At 41.3% G+C, this 21,747-nt stretch overlaps 3 protein-coding genes across 3 annotated transcripts; 1 reads left to right on the forward strand and 2 right to left on the reverse strand.

Annotated features, from left to right (window-relative positions):
* Positions 1-2,246: 2,246 nt before the first annotated feature.
* Positions 2,247-6,963, reverse strand: Conv (insulin like growth factor binding protein acid labile subunit convoluted). Its single transcript, XM_071795271.1, has 11 exons — positions 6,699-6,963; positions 6,295-6,582; positions 5,826-6,063; positions 5,507-5,753; positions 5,172-5,426; positions 4,730-5,046; positions 4,363-4,660; positions 3,798-4,278; positions 3,416-3,679; positions 3,033-3,261; positions 2,247-2,885 (listed from the first exon to the last, which is right to left on the reverse strand). The coding sequence occupies exons 1-11, from the start codon at positions 6,946-6,948 to the stop codon at positions 2,540-2,542; spliced, it is 3,213 nt and encodes a 1,070-aa protein (XP_071651372.1). The 5' UTR covers positions 6,949-6,963; the 3' UTR covers positions 2,247-2,539.
* Positions 6,964-11,329: 4,366 nt separating this feature from the next.
* On the forward strand, positions 11,330-13,213 carry LOC139823323 (uncharacterized). The gene is made up of 4 exons (XM_071795750.1): positions 11,330-11,671; positions 11,755-11,792; positions 11,890-12,155; positions 12,237-13,213. The coding sequence occupies exons 1-4, from the start codon at positions 11,599-11,601 to the stop codon at positions 12,373-12,375; spliced, it is 516 nt and encodes a 171-aa protein (XP_071651851.1). The 5' UTR covers positions 11,330-11,598; the 3' UTR covers positions 12,376-13,213.
* A 284-nt stretch (positions 13,214-13,497) lies between these two features.
* On the reverse strand, positions 13,498-21,254 carry LOC139823322 (uncharacterized). The gene is given in 4 exon segments (XM_071795749.1): positions 13,498-15,907; positions 15,995-20,447; positions 20,481-20,968; positions 20,971-21,254. Coding segments are annotated over 4 exon segments (6,996 nt in total). The 5' UTR covers positions 21,200-21,254; the 3' UTR covers positions 13,498-14,081.
* Positions 21,255-21,747: the final 493 nt, after the last annotated feature.

Raw genomic sequence — 21,747 nt, forward strand, 5'->3', positions numbered from 1 at the left:
GTCCAGCATCATCTGTGGGCATAATAAGCCCCATACGCCACTGTCATTGAGAAACAAAAGACACACGGATGAGAAAGTGGCAGCCGCCGCAAAACCGATCGCAATGGCACGATCGCACGTATATGCGTTCGCGCTTGCGTGTGTACGTTGCGCGTGCTTATCTGATAACCGGAATGAGCTTGCGGGCCGGAATAACTTGCGGGAAGATATAACAAGTCCCTCGCGCTAATTGATTTATAGGCTGAAGAAGATTCATCGAGGTATTCCAGATAGAGGCGTGTCTCACCACCCTGCAGAGTCGATCACGCCCCGATACGCGAGATCCTGCGCCAAGCGCCAAGGATTTGGGCCTTACAGACGCGGTCTCAATATCTTCGACGAATCGTGAGCCGATATCGCGCAGACGAACCTTTTACAGAACGGGTTATCTTTTATTTCTTCTTTTTTTTTTCCTCCCTTTGTCTTCGGCTCACGGGCGGGCGAACGTTTTAACGTAGGCGTGTGGGGCCAACGGCACCTCTCGCTCTGGGCCTTACATGGATGCATCGTGAGTCACTGCCCAAAGCGGCGTATGTAAATGTGTTCTGCCTACTTTATTCATACGCTCACAGGCTGCGGCGACCAGTGCCGCGGAGAAAAAACGGCATTAAAACGCCTAACGACGACGTTTTGCGAACGCGATGAATTAATATCCATTGACAAGTTAGAAAATAAATGATAGTAAGGTGACACGAGGTCACGGAGGAGGCGTGCGAACTTTTTCTATCGATGATAATCGTGTAGACTGTAGAATTTAAATGTGCTTGTCCTTTCTGAGTCAGCGATTTTTACGACGGAAGCCAATAACGTCGACGTGGTCGCGGCAATTTGTCGACGAGGGAAGAGACAAATGTAAATTTACCATGCCTAAGAACCTCGAGGTCTCTTGGGCCCCGACAAGACCCAGACAAGTAGTGTCTGTCCCGCGGAGCCCACACGGGGGTACCATCTTCGTGGTTCTTCGTGAGAGCTCGTACCCGCTCGTGCGCGATACTTCTTAGCCATTATTGGGCCTCTGGTGAAAGTGTCTGGTTAGATATTTCGTAACCAGATATGAATATCGAAACGAAATCTCGTATCTTACAGATATCGCAGATCCAAGGATCGTAAGACACAGAATTTTTCTGAAACGGCATTATATTTTATCATTTAACATCTCTTTATCTTTTTATTCATCTTCCGTTTTCATTGAAAATGGAAAGTGTGCGAAATAAAAATAATATGAGAAAAAAGACAATTGATTTGTATCTCACATAAAATAAAGATTTAATAATAAAATCAATCAGATAAGATTTCAAAAACACGTACTCGTAACTGTCATAAAACCTGTAATTTTGATGAAGCAACGAAGATTGGTGCTTTTTGCCGAGGAATACTCCGTTAATTAAGCGTTAAAGCGACGTTAATCCCGATCGAGGGCAGGCAGGCCGCCGAGCAGAACGGCAAGAGGCGTGTGTGCATTGTTTTTTTCCGGTATGCCAACCGAAGCTATATTAATCAAATACGCCCGTGCGTCGTGTAATTTAAATTCCCGTTAATCCACCGAACTCGCGTGCGCGCAGGGGCATTGTCTCTTTCTCTCGGGATATCGTGATCACGCGGGGTTACCGATAATTGCCATCGCGCGACTGCGTTAACGAAGTGCGAATAATAAAAGAAAAACCAACGTCGTCGTCATCGTCGTCGTCGCGACTGAGTGTAATCGACACATCTTCTATAACGACGCTAATAAATTCGCGACGGCGGCGTGCCCCTTCGCGGAAACAATGACTCTTCTACTGTTTCTCGCCCTCATTAAAAACCCCCCGTTCTTCCTTTTTTTTTAGCGCAACACGATGCACCACGTTTTATCGTGGATACTAATTACGGTCTCCTCACGAGATAATGAAATAATCTTACTACGCAAAGCTCGAGAGACCGCTTCCTTGAGAATTTTTTCAGTAAGTCGCGAACACTTTATTAGCCGCGGAACAGGCTACGCCTGCAAAACAACGCGACAGCAAATTAATATCGTGGGATTAGTCGGTGCTTATTAAGACGATTCGTCCACTAATCATCGACTAATCCCTCTCGTACACTTAAATTGTTAATTATTGCATGGATCCGGCCGCGGCTATCAGACACGGTTTCTTTTTATGTCAAATCTTGATTACCTAATCCATTCCTGTTAAATGACAACAATATATGTGACTTGTACAAGATATATATTTTACAAAAATAAATACACAACGACGTTCAACGTCCCTACTTCCGAGCAAAATACAATACGGTCTATGTACAACGCACACAGCGTATCACTTTTTTCGAGGAATATATTAATTTATTGTACAATCACATCGCTTCGCGCTTCAACGCGACGTAGATAAAAGCCTAAGATAGTAAATCGGAAATATTTAACTGAGCTAGCGATATGTGAAGATACTTCATCGTGTGTTCTTCTTACTATTTCCACAGAACGTTAGATATCTTCCTAAGAATTGTAAACACTAGTTTCGGCAGGTTAACGAAATTTTATAAGGGTGCAGAAGGAAGCAACGACTATCACGAAGTACAGGCTCGCCCTGAGGCTAGCGGACGAGCTGGAGTCAAGCTGATTCAAAATCTGACACTGCGAATTTCTATAGTGCTTGACGTTCCCCACGGAATCGCGCGCGAGCACGCAGAGCTCGTACTTGGTGCTCGACTCCTTCAAATCGTGGATCCTGAAAGATCGCTCGCTGTAAACGACGTCCTTCTCGATCATGGATTTGCTGCTGCCGGATTCCCGAACCACCACGTAAAAGTCGCCGATGTCTTCGCGCGACGTCACGTACCACGTCGCTTTCCAACTCTTATCCTCGTTATTGCTGAAGAAAATTATGATTTATGATTATTTGAAATTGTCAAGAATATTTATAACGGAAATTTAACAATGCAATATATATATATATATATATATATATATATATATATATATATATATATATATAATATATGTCTAAAATAGAACGTACTAGTCGATACTTCGATATTTCACGTCGGGTGTGATATCGAGTTCAGGCTCTTCTTGAATGTCCCTCTCGCCGCAGTTCATGAGATCCTCGGTTATCTCCGAGATAAATTTATTTGTGAGATAATTCGGACTCTTACACATCACGTTTGACCATTCCGTCGGAAGCTGCGTCTGAGCTTTTAGCCACCTTTTCAATGGCCGCACATGACAATCACAGTGCATGGGATTTCCTAATATGAGATAAAAATATTATATATTTTAAACATCTATATGTGACAAAGAAAATTTGATTTTAAATATAATTTTTAATTTCTTTTAGCGATTTAATTATGAGTTCCATTATTATTCTTTGTTTTTTTTTATTATTATTTAATCTATCGTTACCGGAGTATCTGAGGATAGTGCCGTTCTGAATAATCTTCATGAACCTCTCGTCGAAGACGCCGATCTCGTTTTCTTCCAAGTCGAGAAATTTTAGATTTGGCAACGGTAGAATTTTGTCGAGAGGCACATGGCTCAGATGATTGTTACTTAAGAGCAAGTTGGTTAAATTTAACGGCGGTACAAAGACGTCTCGATCGGAGACGTCATTTATGTCATTGTGCGATAGATCCAGAGTATGCAAAGCCGTTAAATTCCCGATTACATCTGAAATAAAGCAACGCTCTAATAAACGACGATTCTCAGCCGGAAACATCGGCCGGTAAGCCATTACTCGATTAATTGTCGAAGCTATTAAAAGCGACATTCCCAGTTTACCACTCACATCTTCTGATCTCATTAATGTTATTATGAGAGAGATTTAAGTATTGAATCTTCTTAGCACCGGCGATGAGGTCGAAAGTGACGACCGGCATTGTGTTGTAGGATAAGTCAACTTCCTTCAGCCTATAAGGGATCCAGGGATCGTTCGGCAGGGTCTTCCGGGTAATAAATGATATCTTGTTATGACTAAGGTTTAGCCTCTCCAGAGACAGACAGTCGTCGAGCAGTCCGTGCGTCTTGTTGTCTAGCTTCTCCAATCTATTGTGCGACAGGTCGAGTGTTCGCAGAGACACCAGACCCTGAAACGCGCCGTTCGGTATGTAGCTGATGTTGTTGTTCGTCAGGTTCAATGTTAGCAGCTGCAGCAGGCCCTCGAACGTCCGACTCGTTACGTTGTTTATTTTATTGTTCGCCAGGTTCAGCTCGAACACTATCGGTAGACGGCCGAAGGCGGCTTTTTCCAGTTTCGTCAAGTAATTATCCTGAAATATTTCCGTCGCTAAAAATCCGGAAGATTACCTGTACCTCGGGGAGAACGCATTGCCCCATAAAAATGTTTGTCTTACCTGCAGATAAAGATACTGCAGACTGCTCAGACTGCCCAGCGCTTGCCAGGGCGGCTTTGTAATGTTATTCGCTTGCAGGTTTAAGATTCTCAAGGTCAGCAGGTTTTCAAAACTCCCGTCCTGCAGGTTATCGCCCAGCCGATTCCGCGAAAGGTCCAGCGAGAGTAGCGCATTCATCGTAGGCCACACATCGGTGCTCGGAATCTCTTCCAACAGATTCTCCGAGAAGTCCAAATGGCCCAGAGAAATCGGCAGTTGGAAAATCTTCGTCAGGCGATTATTTTTCACCGTTAAGCTCCTAAAATGTAATGGACATATTATTTGCAGGCATAACATTTCTCAATTTTATTAATGGACAGCGACGCACCTGCAACTGGCCAATCGAGTGAGACTACCGCGTGCAACGTCGTTCAATTGATTGTAGCTCATATCGAGTTCCAGAAGCGTCGGCAACGGCCCGAACGTCGATGGTTTTATCTTCTCCAAAGAATTGTGTGACATGTTCAAGATTCGCAAGCTGAAAAGCGTCTGAAATACGGCGTTGTGAATTTCGGACAGATTGTTGTGCGATATGTCGATCGTGTGAAGCTCGTACAGCTTTGGAAAAGTTTGTCGTGGAACGGAGTGTATCAGGTTGTGGGAAACGTTTAATATTTTCAGGCCCGTCATGTTGTGCATTGGAATCTGCAAAAAGATATATTTTTAAAATATTTATTCTCACTAATAGACGTAATAAAAATAAATATTTTAATAAAGCAATATGCCAATACGAATCGTCTAATCGTTTGAATGTAAAGATTTTTACTTACCTGATTTAGAGCCGTAAATAGATTATAACTGAGTTGTAGCTCCATAGCATACGATACGCTGTCGAAAGAATACTTGGAGATATTCTCGAGCTTATTATGGCTGAGATCCAATAACGTGATGTTCACACAATTCTCAAAGGCGCCTGGTTCGATCTTCGAAATCTCATTGTGAGACAGATTTACTTTCGCCAAATAAATATCTTTAAACGCCAGCTTCTCCACGATCGTCACGAAATTCTCGGAAACGTCTAAAAGCTACCCCGACAAATCCGTTATTAAAAGAAAATTGTGTAAGGATTACATGAGTATAGTTTTTCAGATGTACGTATATATACCTCAGCAAATTGCAGCTGATGGAACATTTGGAAGTCGATCTTTTTAATAAAGTTCCGAGATAGATCGATGGTGCCGATCCTGGTAATGGAACCGAAAGTTCCACGACCCACGTCGTCGATTTGATTGTCACTCAGATGTAGCCGTCTAAGAAAACGCATGCCACGAAAAGTGTTTGAGTCGAGTTTTCTGATCTTGTTGTGGCTCAAATTCAAGACCTTTAAGACAGAATTCCGGGCGAAGGTTCCTCTAAAACGAAAGAAACGATCTTAGATAACTTGCGGAAATTTAATCATAGTTACTTTCATCAAGTCTGTCAACCTTTTCAAATCGGCGATTGCGTTGTGCGACATGTTGCACCATCCCATCTTGACGAGATCGGCCAAGTGAGATGTGTCTAATTTGTCGATTAAATTGTGAGAAATGTCCAAAAACTCAGTGTCTCTTAGACCCTTGAACTGATTCCTCTTCAAATCTTTTATTTTGTTCCCGTGAAGATCAAGAGTTTTCAATTTCTTGAGTGGCGTTAGTGCTTCCACAGGCAAGGAAGAAAGTGTGCCTGAAAAATATAAAACTCGGTCAAGAATTATAATTTTATATTTACGATCTCTTATATATATAAATATTGTGTAAAGAAATAATATTTGATTAAAATCATATTTTTGTGTGTGCAGTATCAAAATTAAGCTCGCGTAAAATTATATCGTTTTGAAGGTCTAGATGGAAGATAGATGATCAGAAGCGGTATGCATTTCCTACTGATGATACCTCGCGATGAGATTATGATTACCGTTACTAATCTCCAATTTTTCCAGCTTCGCAGCCGCCGCGCTTTCACCGAAACTATTTCCTGGCAAAGTAGATATCCGATGCCCGGTGATGCTCAACAGGCTAAGATTGCCGAGAATCTGCAAGGCCTCGCGAGGGAATTTTTCCAAGTCGCTGTTTATCACGTACAGCTCCTGAAGAGTTCGGTTCACACCGAGGAAGCTGTGCTCCTCGATCAATCTCAGCGGCGTGTCGATGAACTTCAGCACTCGCACGTCCAACGGATATAGAGCGGGCCCATAAAATCGTACTGCGGATTCGCAAAAATGGAATTGTTCATTCAGCCGATTTATTTCGTCACCTCTTCCGCAAGAATGCTATACACGTATCTCTTCTTTTCTATGACGTGATAATAAATCGACTCACCTATGTTACATTTATATAGAACCAGTTCCTCGATCGGCATGCCCTCGTTCCCCAGATTCGTGAAGGCAAGGCTGAGACTGGCCAGATTCGTATTCTCACAACGGATATACAAACCCCTGTCACTACCCCGAAGGCAAGTGCAGGGGTAAATGTAAATCGCGTCTTTGGGGCATCTGAACCTCGGCCCGGGCGGCACGTAGCCGCCCATTATGCACACGACCATGCCCAACAGCAATAGTAGCGATAACATTTTAATACCTTAAGAAACACAAAGGGAAAAGGAATCTACTTAATATTTTCGTAATTACATGTTATACAACAGTTACATAATAACTGAGTGCGAATAAGTACAACAATAGATATAACAATAAATTTTATATGAGAAAGTACTGTTTAAAATAATTACACATGGTATAATCTACAGTATCTACACAGTCTCTTCTTCAATAGAAATAAAAAGTAAATTACGTTGAAAGACTATGTTAAATTTATATTACGTCACACAAGGGTTAATATCGATATTTGTTTTATAGACAAGGTGCAAACTCATGATGTGTTTATGTTTATGGTGAACGTTTCAATTAGTTACTCTGTGACGCAACGCGCGTCTCGTCTGAAATGTGAGAAAGTTTTCGCTGCGTGAACTCCCTTAGTTAATCGCGTACACAATAGATCAATAGGCCGATAACCATGCAGCTTACACACCTAATAAGTAAAATCGCAGTTCAGCTTCAAAATCGCAATTGCTCCTTTCGCGAGCGAATTGTTCAACGGATCCTTCGAGTTCGTTGCCTATGTTTAAGCAAAAGAACGATTACATCAGTCGTTCAATTCGCGATCCGATCCCGTCGCTTATTATCCCACGTGAATTGCCGAGATCCCGCGATCTCTATAGATATTTCCGAGGCGCGCGGAGGTGACTAACCGCTATAAGATTATTACGATAGCCCAAAAGTGTCCTTGAAGACGAGACTCTGCTTTTTTCAAGACACTCGACGCAACCCACGCACGATGTGACCTACGCACCGACCACTGGGTGCGTAGCAAAAAAACGCCGTGAAAAATCACGATCTCACGGATGATCCTCTCGTCGATCGTGCTTCGCTGATTCAATCATAATTAATTCATTGATCGTGTACCAACGATAGCGTTTCCCACGCGATTCTAGAAAGGAGGCACGCAACTCCGGCGATCACGCTTTCTGTCACGTCGCAAATTATAAGCTATCGTAGAGACGTTTAACTCATACGTCAATTACGATTTGCCTCGTGTTGCGCGTCTTGCAAAAGAAAATTACGAAAGCGGCGGCTTGTCCATCCGGAAATGTTAACGCAATTAGACCAATGCGTTTTCACTGTGCACTATCGCGAAAACGATGAACCACCTGCGTAACCGTGCATGAAATTTCGATAGAAAATTGACGGTTGCGTGCAACGACGCTGCACTGCGGTTATTATTGCAAATTGATTGTCCTTCTTTCGAAACTTGGACGATTAGCAAATATAATCTTCGCATAATAACCGACCTCCTTCCAAAGATCATCATCTGGTCTTAGTACGATGGATGTGGGTGGATTTGAAAAGATCGATCGGCCATGAAAAAAATGATACAATTACATTGTTAGTAATTAATTATATTTTATATGTAACTGTTTATCCCTATTTCCAACTTTTCTTTGATTAAATTTAAACATATTATTCTCTTTATTATTATGAAAAACATTTGCGTTGTAATTTTGTCATTAATTAACAATTGCGCGGTAACAATGAAAGTTGAATTGTCAATTTGTACTTTCAATACATCCCAGTGTCTATTAATCGAATCGTCGCATCGAAGCTCCCGCAATTAACGGTAGCGTACAATTAAAATAATCGTGGGACTCACCGATCTGAGAAATGGAAAACTATGCCTTATTACAGCCCTAGTAATTCAAGCAGGCAAGAAGAAAGGCACGGTGATCTAGTTCAAGCATCAGTATACAACGCTCGCGATATATAATATATACGAGAACGATATGTAAGAAGAACAACAGCATCTGTATTATGAACGAGGGAGATTCATCGTGCTTATCTCAGGCGAGATATAAGGCTGAGTAAAAGTATATTTATGGATTTAGACGTAGAAGCTTTAAGTTATCATCAGTATAATCTGCGAATCTGAGATGATAGAGTTTATAAGCAAAACGATATACCGAGAAAAACACACGCGCCTTTCACTTTATTTCAGTTGATATTTCTACCTCATAAACCAAGGAACTAGCCACTGGACCGAATCACGCTGGACACCAAACTCGTATCGGATCTAAGAAAAATGAATGTACGCCAGTAGGTACCATTGACGTAACGATACTTGAATATTTATACTGAACTATCTTAAGTATCTGACTCGCAAAACTCGAATAGTTACTTTTTTCTCGTATTTGTATACCGACTCGAAAATATTTAGAAACTCGATGAAAGCCATCAATAAAGAGTAGGCTTTCCCGAACGTGAGACTTCCGCTTTTCGAAAGCGGAAAGAACGACAGCAGAGAGAAAAAGAACTTGCGCCACGCTCCACTTTCTGAAAGTCTATCAATTAGAGCTATTGTGTTAGCGTAGCAAAGGCAGTCGACTTTACGTAAAAAATTCACCACAACCATCGTAATAAACACAGTTAAGTACTAAAATTAGTTCCCATTATAGAACTCCCTTGTTGAACTGAGATGCACTTTTCCGTGTGTTTCTTCAACATAACAAGTGAGAATATTTTCGTTTCACCAGTCGTCCTTGCGGATACCGCACGGTGCAACACCCTACGTCTGCATTCTTTAACCGTGTGTGGTTTCTTATTTGTAATATTACATATCTCTCTAATAAAAAATATATATTATCGACTCCATAACGAGGATAATTTTTAAAAAAATTTAAAATAAAGACTATAGTCAATTATTTTACAAAATTCTGTAAGTTATAAAGAACTTTGTTTGTAAAACTATTATTATTGTTCTAGAGTCTAAAGATTAAAATAACGTAATGGAAATCAAAATCTTGTATTGAATGATAAACGCTCTAAAAGTAAAATAATTTGTACTAATATTTAATTTTAAGTACACTAACTAAGTCTGAGTAATTATTAAAAATTACTATTATCGCAATGAAATAAAAATAATTTCGTGTAAAACTACGTGAGTTAGTTACATATTAAAGACACTTAGTTCGAGTAAGGTAGAAGCGTAACGTTCTGTGCGCGCAAAAGTCACCGTTTGCTGAGCGGAGAAATGACGCGCCTAAACACACGTGGATACCCAGCCGCGAACATTACGAAAGTTAGCACCGTTTGGTATTTAAAAATATAACAAGTCTAATAAACCATTTGATAAGTCGTTATTCCTTATCAGTAATACAGAATGTCAACGTCATATCTGTGATTATTCCAATACCGGTCGGCGAATTGCAAGACTTTTAAGAAATTATTTTATTAAGAAATAATTATATTAAGAAATTTTTTAGCATTTCTTAATTTTAAGATAACAGGAACAAAACAATTTTATCATTTATCACAAAAATAGTCACGGTACCTTGTTACACTTTGCCCGACAATTCTCAAAAGCACGAAGGTCGTTGTGACTTTCTTCAAGGATGCACTGCTGGTATCCTCAGGGTTACATGTTCCCCGCCGAGTGGGTTGTCCTTTTTTGTCCTCACCATGCAGGAGCGGAAAGAATGAGAGAGAAGAACAGAGAGGAATACACGTTTCGAGTGTTTCACCGCGTGTCTTCAAGACATTCTGTATGTGGTTCCTGGATGAAGCTGCCGTGAAAACTGAGCCGAGGCAAGGAGGTAAAGAGAAAGGCAGCCTGAGAAGTAAGGCTTCCCTCATTGGCAGTTGATACGCGCTGTCCTTTCGTGGACATCCCACCTTGTGCCACTGCGAGAGAAAGAAGGAGAGACTCGCCGCGATTACATTTTGATAAAATTGTATCTTCAAAGGTCATGGCAGATCAGCTGCATTAGTGATCTGACCAAACTTTCTGTTAATATGAAACACAATCAAAAATAATAATAAAGTTAAATATTTTTTACTCATTCGTAAAGAATATAAAAAAATTTCTATTATTTTTTACGAATGATTAAAAAAGATTTAACTTGTTCAACTTTAAGTTTTCTTTATAATAAGAACGTAAAAAATTATAAAGATTATATTATTATTAAATTATGAATATTTCTTCATTCATCTGTCTTTTTATATTTTTTTCTTTTTTACCTGCATTTTTAGTTTCTTCAAATTATAAACGTTACACAAGTTAATAAATAAATATTATTGCATAATTTTAATACATAACATAACATTTAACCATATAACGATACGATCCTGGCAAAGTCTCGTGTAGAAGAAAGTCGAGTATAGCACCTTAGGATTGGTTGCTGCTAGTGAAAGTATCTTCACGTAGCGTAGTTACCTTGGTACTCAACTGAGTCCCTCGATTTACGGCATGAAGCCGACATCTGTTGGTGCACGGATTAATTTAAATAAACATTTCCAACTAAAAAGTTTAAGAAAAATATTACATTATTTCTTTTAGGCCAAAAAATTTCAACAATTCGTATTTATCACTTTTTTTTCTTTACGAATTTGTTAAGGTATCTTTAATCTTTCCATTCAAAAAATTATTCGGATTTTTTTGTTCTTTGGATATTCTCTTAGTTCTCCGAAAACATCGTTCAACAAAGCAGGATGCGATAGTTAAGCGTCATTTAAATGATAATGAGAAATTACATGGCTATTAAGGTCATTGAGCTCTTCGAGTTCTACAGTTTCAGACAAAGAGTAGTCGCGCAGTCGGTTGCGTTATCCATCGAGTGATCGAGTGATAGCGTTCGTCAATATCGAACTGTAATCTCGGCATCAAAAATTAAAAAATGTTCGCTTTAGAAATTGCGATTAACATGAATTATTTTATAATATGCGTGCTCAACTTTTCATTATTATTGAGTAAGTTTCAAAATTAACTGTATCAAACTTCGGTAATTGCTTGAAAACTTAATAGTTATTTTTGTGTATTTTTTGTTATACAGATACAAAGATGACGAGTCAACTTACTTTGGGCCATTTTGTAAAAATCTATTTTTTTAATTGCTTTGGAAATTATTTATAATATATTGTGTTTTGTGATCAAAGTTAAAAATTACAAATTATTATGTTGTATACAGGACAGAACTCGTTTGGAAACTTACGAGGAGATATCGAGTGAACAAAACGACATCGACGTATTCGCTAATCTAACGTTCCGTTTTACGTGCAAGGATATGCCGTCCGGCTTCTACGCCGATATGGATTACAATTGCAGGATATTTCATGTTTGCGAAAATTCAGGCGATGGATTCCCAGTGATCTGCGCTAATGATACAGTGTTCGATCAGAAACAGCGGATATGCACGGACGATGAAAATATCGATTGTCAGCACGCTCATGAATGGTATGTTTTACGATATTTTCAGATCTCGATCGAAAATTATATGTTTCTCTATAAGACATAATTAATAATTATTTGTTGCAGGTACTACTTAAATGAACTATCTTATTCCGCGGACATTGAATCGAGAACGACGATCACAGAAGAAATTATGGAGGAAGACGAATCGAAAGTAGATCAAGAAGATATAGTGCCTTCTGTTTTGCCACTCATGATTGACTAAAAATAATCTTATCTTACATCACATTATGTATTCATTTATGCATTTTACGTTTATACCGTTATAGTTCTACACACAAATCAAATTATTATACGCGTCAAACGGCTTTGATTGGAATTAATTTATTTTATTTTTCTTTCTTTGCTTGACGTGAAGTTATGCGTACGGACAATTAATTGCGTTTCAATGCAACATTTGTTGAAGGAATTGCTTTATTTTTTTCTCTTTAACGTAATATTTTATCAGTGAAATTAAAATTGATAAATTATATTATGCTTATATTTAATCGTCACGAGAAAAGTAAGATAATGATAATTATAGAATTCTAAGGTAATATTATTTTGCTTTCGTAGTAGTTCAACGTTCTAGTGATTGCGTGTAACATCATGATCTTAACTCCGATCTCTTTTGTGCTCTTGTTGCGTTCTGATACACATTTGCTACATGCAACGCGTAAAACTGGTGAAAAATAAAAGAAAAAGAGAAAGCAATGCACGAAAAGAGAGAGAAAAGACCTTCAGCGCGTGGTAGTCTAGAATAATCTCAAGTTTATTCCTGACTGTTGACTTCTCAAGGTTCTTGAAAGTTGTAGCGCCGGTATTTTCGATATCATTATTGCAGAAGTAATAAAATTATACATGCATTTGCATGGAGAATTATACAGAAATTACGAATTGCATAAAATTGAAAACATAAGCTCTTTTATAAATAATGTCGGCATGTGAATTTTTTTAGATTTTTTTATCTTATTTTTCAGCTTATATTTTATGCAATTCTTAACATTTCTGATTCTCTTAACAATCTTCATAATCTAGAGTTCCGTTTTCTGTTTATTAAATATTTTCAAATGTTGTATTAGTTATAGTATAATCTTTTTTGCAAAACTTTATAACTATATTAATATTAAAATATTTATTGTATAAAAAAATTAAAATTATTAAAATTAATGAATTTATAATTATAATTTGGAGGGAACAACAGCATTATTTACTGAATTATACAAGGTAGATACAATTCATTTATTTTTAATCAGACATAATTAAAAAGCATGTCAGTCTTAAAATCTACGCTAGCAGTTCAATATTCTTTCTGCGATACAACTATATGACATATAATTTTTAATGCCGTACTCGTTATATAATCTTTAAGAAAATATGAAAAAGTGTCACCCACCACCATATAATCCCATGACAATGAAATAAATATCTCCTGCGAATGGCGCATGATTATAATTGCGAGGAATTGTTTCCATAACCATGTCTACGAAAATACCGTTTCTTCAGATTCTAAATATTATCTATTCTAACTTTTGAAAATATACTCTATTTGAATCCCGTGTTGCTGAAATGTAAAGTAAAATGTATCGAACGACACTGTGGACGCATCCACATAGAAACTATTACTATCTAACTCTTCAACTAATCTCTTTTCAGGAAGTAGTGAAATTTTTTGACGCAAAGAATTATTAGGCATAGAAACCGTAATCGTCATAAAACTATATTGTTTTATAAACGCGACCACGACAATATTAATATAAAAAATTAAAGCTAACCCAATATATAATCCGATTTGTTTCAGACTTCGAGGAAAGTCTGTAACGACAGAGACGTATATAAAATTCTTAACAAGGCACACACATTTAGTATTTTAGATTTTAATATAGTATACATCAAGAACGATAAGTAAACTTGATTGGGCGAATCAAAATACTATTTTCCATGATGATAATATGACCTATGGTGGTTCGGCCAAGTAATCCCCGGACCCATCTTATCATTGTCGTATACATATTTAATCTGCGGATTTTCCGACCCGAACAAGCTTTGTCGGATCATACCGAACATGGCCGATGCGAGGGCCATGTTGCTGATCATACCAGCCATGGTAGCAGCCGCTCTCGCGTGAGCCAAGGCCATTTGAATGATGAAACTTATCACGAAACCGATTCCAGGCATCAAAGTGTTCATCTTCATCTTCAATGCTCTTCCGAGATGTATCACCGTGCTCGTGACTTTCCTGGACATAAAGTCCTCTCGCAAAAGTGGCAACTGGATCCTCAATTCCGAGCGTATATTCTTGTCGGAGGACGATTCGGTGTCCTTGATCCTATTATCGTTATCTGGATCTTCGAGCTTCTCTGTAAAAACTTTCTGCTTCGCTAACTTTTCTGAATACTCATTCAGCAAAGATCTGAATTCGTTCTTTCCATGGTGTTCCCTTTTACGTTCCTCTTCATTTTCCATAGATTCTTTTTCAAGCTCATAGGTAATTTCTCCCTTCAAAGGTGTTACCTTTAGTTCCTCCGCGCTGAGATTCTTTATATGCTTCTCAGGATTATCTTTCTTTAGATGTTCCTCGGTAAAAGCCTTCAATCTGCTCGCAAACTTCTCGTTCAAACGGGTCCCGAAGAGTACGCTGAAAGCGTTGTAAGCGTTCTCTACGTCGAGGAACTGAGCGACATCACCATCGGCGAAATCCGTTGCGTTGGCCTTGATTTTATCCAGAAACATGGTGATTATCTGATCGTCGTTTATGGATCGCTTAATGTCCGCGTACTCGTCGCTTTCTTGTAGAAGCTGAAAGTTCGCCTCTTGCACGTCATCCAGACTTCTCTCCTTCTTTTCCTTATCCTTCTTGATCTTCTCGTGGTCCGGCCGCTGATCCAGTACTTCTTCCATAATATCGCTGATGATCGTCAGGATACTCGGCAAGTTCTTGTTGTCTTTGATCTTCGTAGCTCTACCCTCGCGGAATCCACTGAAACTGATCCCGACTTCGCCGTTCCCGTAACCAGTAAGCTTCAGAAAACCCAGATCTACCTGAAACTTTTCCTCCATTGCCGTCTTGTACCAATCCAGGAAAATATTTTCCATAGATTCCTTTCTCGTCAGCAGTTCCTTCTCAAAATCGTTCGTGGACATGCCAAAGAAATTCTGTACTTCAGTCTCTGTCGATCTTCCGAAAGGCAATGACGGCAAGCCGATCAAAGATGGCACGGTGCTAGTGATTACTGGCCAAATGAAAATGCCCATGCATCTGATGAAGCTTAAGCTAAGTATGCACTGAACTACTTGCGACAGTAAACCGCGATTCGTGGTATGCTCGTTCAAATCTTCCACCAGTTTCAAGATCTCGTACTGATCGGCGGTTAGAGAATTTCTGACTGTAGAATTTAAGGTATCCACGAAGTATTTCTTTGAATTCTTTTCGGGATTTCTTTCCACAATTTTCTCAGATTTCGTAATATTAACTAGAAGCTGAAGAAAGTCGGATTCCGTGATGTTTGGGAACACGCTGTCCATTGTCGTCTCCGAAGCCCGTTTAATTTCTCCCTCGGTCTCGTAGTAAGAATTTAATAATTGATCGGTACTTCTTCGTCTCCTCTCGTGTTTCTTGGACGATGCGCCCGAGAGAACGGATTCCGACAATGAACCTCGCTGTTGCTCAAGATCAGACAAATGGACCCTTTCCTTGGAAATATCTATGAGAATGTTCGACGGTTGTCCAGGATATCCGGGAACGATTCCTTGCTCGTCTAGAAAATAAAAGAAAAACATAAATTAATAATCTTGAATAACGAGAAAAAGAGCTAGTCTGCGTTTAACGGATAAGACTGATTCACCTACTGACGAAGTTTTCGAAGCTCTCGATGCTCCACTTATCTGGTTCGTCTGCTCCACTACGTGCGCAACTTTTGACTGAATCGTCTGCTCCTTCGTCTGCGACTTGGCCTCCTGCGATTTCGACTCCTGCGGCGCGTCCGATAGAATTTCAAGTTGCGAATAATTTATGCCGCCAAAGCTAGGCAATCCTGGAAACTGAGGAATTTGAAATCCGCCTGGTAGCATAGGGATTTGAGGGAAAGGAAACTGTGGTAAGCTGGGGCCTTCGGCGAAAGGATTTCCGGGAATACCCGGGATCTGTCCAGGGATTTGGCCCGCGCCAGGAATCTGGCCGATACCGGGGATTTGACCCCCACCAGGAATCTGTCCGATACCAGGGATTTGACCCCCGCCAGGAATCTGTCCGATACCAGGGATTTGACCCGCGCCAGGAATCTGTCCGATACCAGGGATTTGACCCGCGCCAGGAAACTGACCGATACCGGGAATTTGACCGACGCCGGGGAATGGAAATTGACCGAAGAACTCCTCGAAGTTCGGCAGATTCGGCGAAAATTGCCTCACGGTCGGCCAAGTGACATGCTGGGTGCAGGTCACGAAATTATTGCTTCTCGCGCATTCCAGCATGTTGGTTACGTATTCGCGACGTGTCGAATCCGGTATTGCCCTTTCCGCTAATCTAACAATGTTCATTTCTCGACCAGTTAGAAGGGTGCCTATCACAGGATTATTGACATCCAGATAGGAATTTTCCAAACGCGGCGACGAGTTCTTGCTCAACAGATTCTTCAATGCATTCTCTATTTTATCTTCGATCGTATCTACAGCAGTCTTCGGCGTATTTTCACTCTTCTCATTAGATGTCTGATTCTCGGAATAAATGTTATTCAGTAGGATCGAATTGAATTTCGTCCTCGGCAGAGTTCGGTAGCTTCCAAAATTGGGAAAGTTTGGCAGTCTCGGGAAGAATTGAGCAATAGTTGGCCAAGCTATATTCCTCGTGCACTCGAGAAACGTGCTCTCTCGAACGCAAGTGACCATCCTTTCCACGAAGACCGGTCTTGCCGATTCCGGTAACAGACTTTCTGCGACCTGAACAATATTACCTTGCTGTTCCGTGAAGTGCGACGTAATTGGCGACCCTCTTGAAGTTAGGACACCCGGGGTAGAATCCTGCACGGTCTTGAGAATTTTTAAAATTACACCTTCCGGATGTTCCGAAAAGATGGGATGGAACCTGGTGTCTGTGATGGTAACAGTAGCGTCTCCGTGCTGGCCGACTTTAACGTCAGTCTCTGAAAATGGTGATGGGTCAGTTAGATTCTGAGTTAACGTGGACTTACTGTTTGTCGCTTGAGGATATCCTCCAAAATTCGGAAAGCTGGGCAGTCTAGGGAAATATTCCGATAAACGCGGCCATAGGACGTTCCTCGAGCACTCTAAAAAGTTACCCTTGCGAACGCATTCTATCATTCGATTGACGGAAGCTGAACGAGCTGCATCAGGTAACAAACTTTCCGCTATCTTAAGGATATTCAATTGCTGATCGTTAAGCAGATCGCCGAACTCTTGCGTGCTGGTGATTTTGACACCCTGATCATCTCGCACGTTAGGCGAAGACAGCTGAATCGTCTTGAGAATGTTGAGTATCACCGATTCGGGATGTTCCGTGAATATTGGCACGAATCGAGTACCAGTAACGCTAATCACGGGACTGTTACTCTGCGGAAATTTCGTTCTTGAGATTATCTTCACGTTGGAATTTGTTTGCGATTTATTCCACTCCTGCTGGTCTTTGTTAGCCTGATGCGAAGCGTTCCTGTCTTTCAATGATGCTTGATCTTCTTGTTTTGGTGGTTGTTGGGTGAGTGATAAATCATTAGGAAACTCGGGGAAATTGGGAACGTAAAGAGCGACCGTGGGCCAAATGACGTATCTGGTGCAGTTAAGAAAGTCGTTGTTCGTCTGAAGGCAAGACATAACTTGCGCGACGAGAGGAGCCCGTGCCGGGGGCGGTACAAGGCTCTCTGCTAATCGCAATATGTTAAGTTGTTTCTCAGTGATGGTTGTCAAAACAATTACGTTTTCGCTGACGACTAAATGCGAATTTTTCGGTGTCGCTCTCAGGGAAGTACGTACCTTTGTTAAAATATCTGTAATCTTGTTCTCTAACTCGCTGGATGCTTTAGAAGAAACTTCACTTTGACGAGATAATAATATGGAAATCGGACCGAGCGTGTCTCCTGCAGTGGAATTACTAGATTCCGATGGTGTTTCAGTGATCGGTGGAGTCGGTGTAGTCGATGGCTGGCTGCCTCCCAAAAACGCCGGTAAAAACGAGGAAAAATCGGGAATCTGAAAATTCGGGAAATAACCGAAAACATTGGGCAACTGCCAGTCCGGTAGCCAATCGGAAATATCCGGTAGACCTGGATTAAATTGCTTGACCGTCGGCCAAGTGGAATACTTAATACAGGTCACATAATTGTATTCTTCAATACATTTAACGGTCTTCTGAACGAATTCCGGACGATACGGAATAGGAAGTAGCTGCTCAGCCATGTGTATCGACAATAATTGTTCGGGGGGGAGTACAGCGACGTAAGAATCCGTACTGGCGAGAGATGGAGGTGATACCTTCGCGTGCTCCTTCAGGGTATTCTGAAGAATGTTCACGATCACCGCTTCTGGCTTAGGCTTCCGCATTCTCGTAGCGTCAGCCTCGACGACTTCCGGAAGCTCGCCCACGAAACTGGGAAAAGGAACGATAGGATACTGCGGGTACAACGCTATCGATCCCGGGTACCAACTCTGATAATCCGGGAAAGCCGGCAGCGTCGGATGATACTGCTGCACCATCGGCCAGGCGAAGTACTTGACGCAGCTGAAGTACTCGAACCTGCGCACGCACGAGAACATCCTGTCGGAATATTCGCGACGTATCTCACCGGGTAGAAGTTTCTCGGCCATCTGCAGGATCTGGAGTTGACCGACGGTGAGCAGTGCCCTCAGGGTTTCATTCGTCGGATCGATGTAGCTCGGCGCCAAATCGTAGGTGACTTTCGACTCCAGAGCGCCCTTTAGAATATTGAAGACAATAAACTCGGGCGTCAGCAGCCGCGGACGATGTACGTTGCTCTCCGATCTTGCGGACTTGGCCCTGTTACCCTGAAACAGGTCAATCAAGTTTATCTCGATCGGAGATAAGTTGTTCAGAGACTGCTTGACTGGCTCCGGGAGATTGTCGAGCACGACGGGCCAGACAAAGATGCGTATGCAATTCAAGACACTGAGACCGCTAATGCATTCCCCCATGTTCTGCACAAACGACTGTCGCTGCTTCGTTTGCACCAGTTGCTCGGCGCACTTTATTATTTCCAATTGGTTCTCGGTTAATTCAGTTGTGTTCAAGCTAGCCCAGTACGTTTCATTCGCAGGTGATTCCCGCGTTAGCGCGATATTTTTCAAAGTATTCAGCAACTCAATTTCCGTGAATTTCGGAATGTCAGGGAGCACCTGGATCGCCTGTTCCCTCAAATACTGAAGAAACGTCCTGTTCTTGATTTGATCCTGAAGAAACGCGGCTTGACTCTTCCACTTCTGAAGGCGGTTTAAAGTTTCCGTCGTTGGAGGTGATTGATCAAGATCCTCACTCTGAGTCGTCGCTACCACGTTCACGTCGCTATCACGTTGATTGCGAATCTCGTCCTTTTCAGCAGCATCAACCTCGACCAATTTCTCTGAAAAAAGACTTTCTTTATCAAATTTTTCCGACTGTTTTGCATCATTGCCGATGGATTCAAGGGCGTCATTTCGTATAGATATCAATTTTTTTATTTGACCATCCACGATCGACTCTTGCTCTCGACCGGGCAAATTGCCCTGCTCAGCATTTAGGTAGACAGTCGAACTCTTGTACTTGGACTTACCTGGAACGCTGGCTCTATTCTCTCTGTTCAGATTCAGATCTTTGTCACCGATTTCTTCATCGTTCGAAACCTCATCAACGACGTGTTCTTCTTGATTCTTCTCAGTTTCTTCCGCTGGAGTATGATGTAAGCTACGAAGCTCATTGCGTACATCCTCACTCACATCCTCGGTATTCTCTATTCGTGCCCCATCCAAATTATGTTCTGCCACATTCTCGATCTGCTCCGTTTCTTCCTTATTTAAATCTATATTTTCCGTCTGTTTCGAGCTGGCGTCCTCCAAATTCTCTTCAAGATTGGAAGAAGGGTCTGCGTGTTTCTCCTCTTCCGGCTGCGCCCTATCTTCGTCGCCGTTCACATCCACATTTTTCACACCCTCGTGCAATTGTTCGACGTTGATCTCAATGGTATCTCCCTGCGAATCTGAGCTGTCTTCTATGATACTGTCCTGTATCTTTCGTTGGTCCAGTTCCACGGTATCGTCGGACTCGACCTGTGCGTCAAATCGTCGAATACCTTCGTCCTTCTGCGCATTCTCTTCGACGGTCTGTGCGACATTCTCGCCATCCTGCAACACGGGCTTACCGGAGAGGCTCACGTCGTTCCGTCGTCTTTTCTTCGCCACAAATAGTAAGCTACCTTCATCACCTTCGGCAGCTTCGGTCTGGATCTTTTCAGGATCCTCGACGAGTATCTCTTCCGTTGGATCCTTTCTTTCTTTGCCACTAACATCTTCATCTGTATCATCTTCTGCTACCGCCAAGCTTTTTCGAGCTTGATCCACTTCCTCCTTGTCCACGCCATCAGAATTGAAATCGCTCACCGGTTCCGAAATTTTGCCGTGCACTTGATCCGCAATGACACCGCCGTCATCGTGAGGCACACTCCGCGCTCGTGCGTGAAGGACGCAAAGCAGAAGGATGAAACAGAGAGGGACGAGCCGGTGGATGCTCGTAGTTGACCGTGGGCGTCGAGAGTTGAGTGCTCTCATGGTCGCGGTCGAGAGGCGAATGTCTCGGCCACTTCTGAGCCGGTCTATGGTCAGCCACACACATGGTGATACACATACCATCGCCTAAAGCACGCCGACTGTAGCCAGTTCACGGACGAAGAAGCAAACCTGTAGATGAATAACAGTCTGGCATTTCCATTTTTGCGGTGCCCCTCTACGCGGCTACTTCGGGGTTGCGGGGTAACGAGCTTCGCAGCCAACGAGTTCGCCGTGGCCGACCGGTTGCGTTTCCTGCGCGGAAATGGCAATGGCATCAGGTGCATCGATCGCTCGATTTATCCCGACACGCGATTTCCTTAACGCAATTAATCGTGCAAATTAGTCGTACCGTTCGAGCGTTAGTTGTCTTGTTTGCGGCATGAGTTACTTGTCGCGAAGCTGAGGAAGTTCATTTACTTCAGATTGTTTGACAATTATGGTTTACGAGCGCTCTTAGCGCTTGGGGCAATACGTTAGAAGAAGAAAACGAGAAATTTTCGCCGTAACATAGCTAAGTAAGTGCACGTACATTTTTGCGATTAACTCATATACACAACATCGGGCATACCGAGAAACAGAGTCTAAAATAAAAATCTATATCATAATTAAATATATCGCTCTTTACTCGATTTCCGTTTTTAAATCTATATAATTAATCTATTTGATTGATAAAGACTCGGTGTAGTTAAAATGTTCCATTTCATTGTATTAAAGTTAATATATAAATTTAATTTTGTTCTTAACATCTATTTTTGCTTGTTCATTGGCTCTTAATTACTTTACAGTCGTAAATATTTTTTAAATATTTTTTTTACCATTCTCATAAAAATCT

Source organism: Temnothorax longispinosus, chromosome 12, assembly GCF_030848805.1.
Source record: "Temnothorax longispinosus isolate EJ_2023e chromosome 12, Tlon_JGU_v1, whole genome shotgun sequence".
Taxonomy (NCBI): domain Eukaryota; kingdom Metazoa; phylum Arthropoda; class Insecta; order Hymenoptera; family Formicidae; genus Temnothorax; species Temnothorax longispinosus.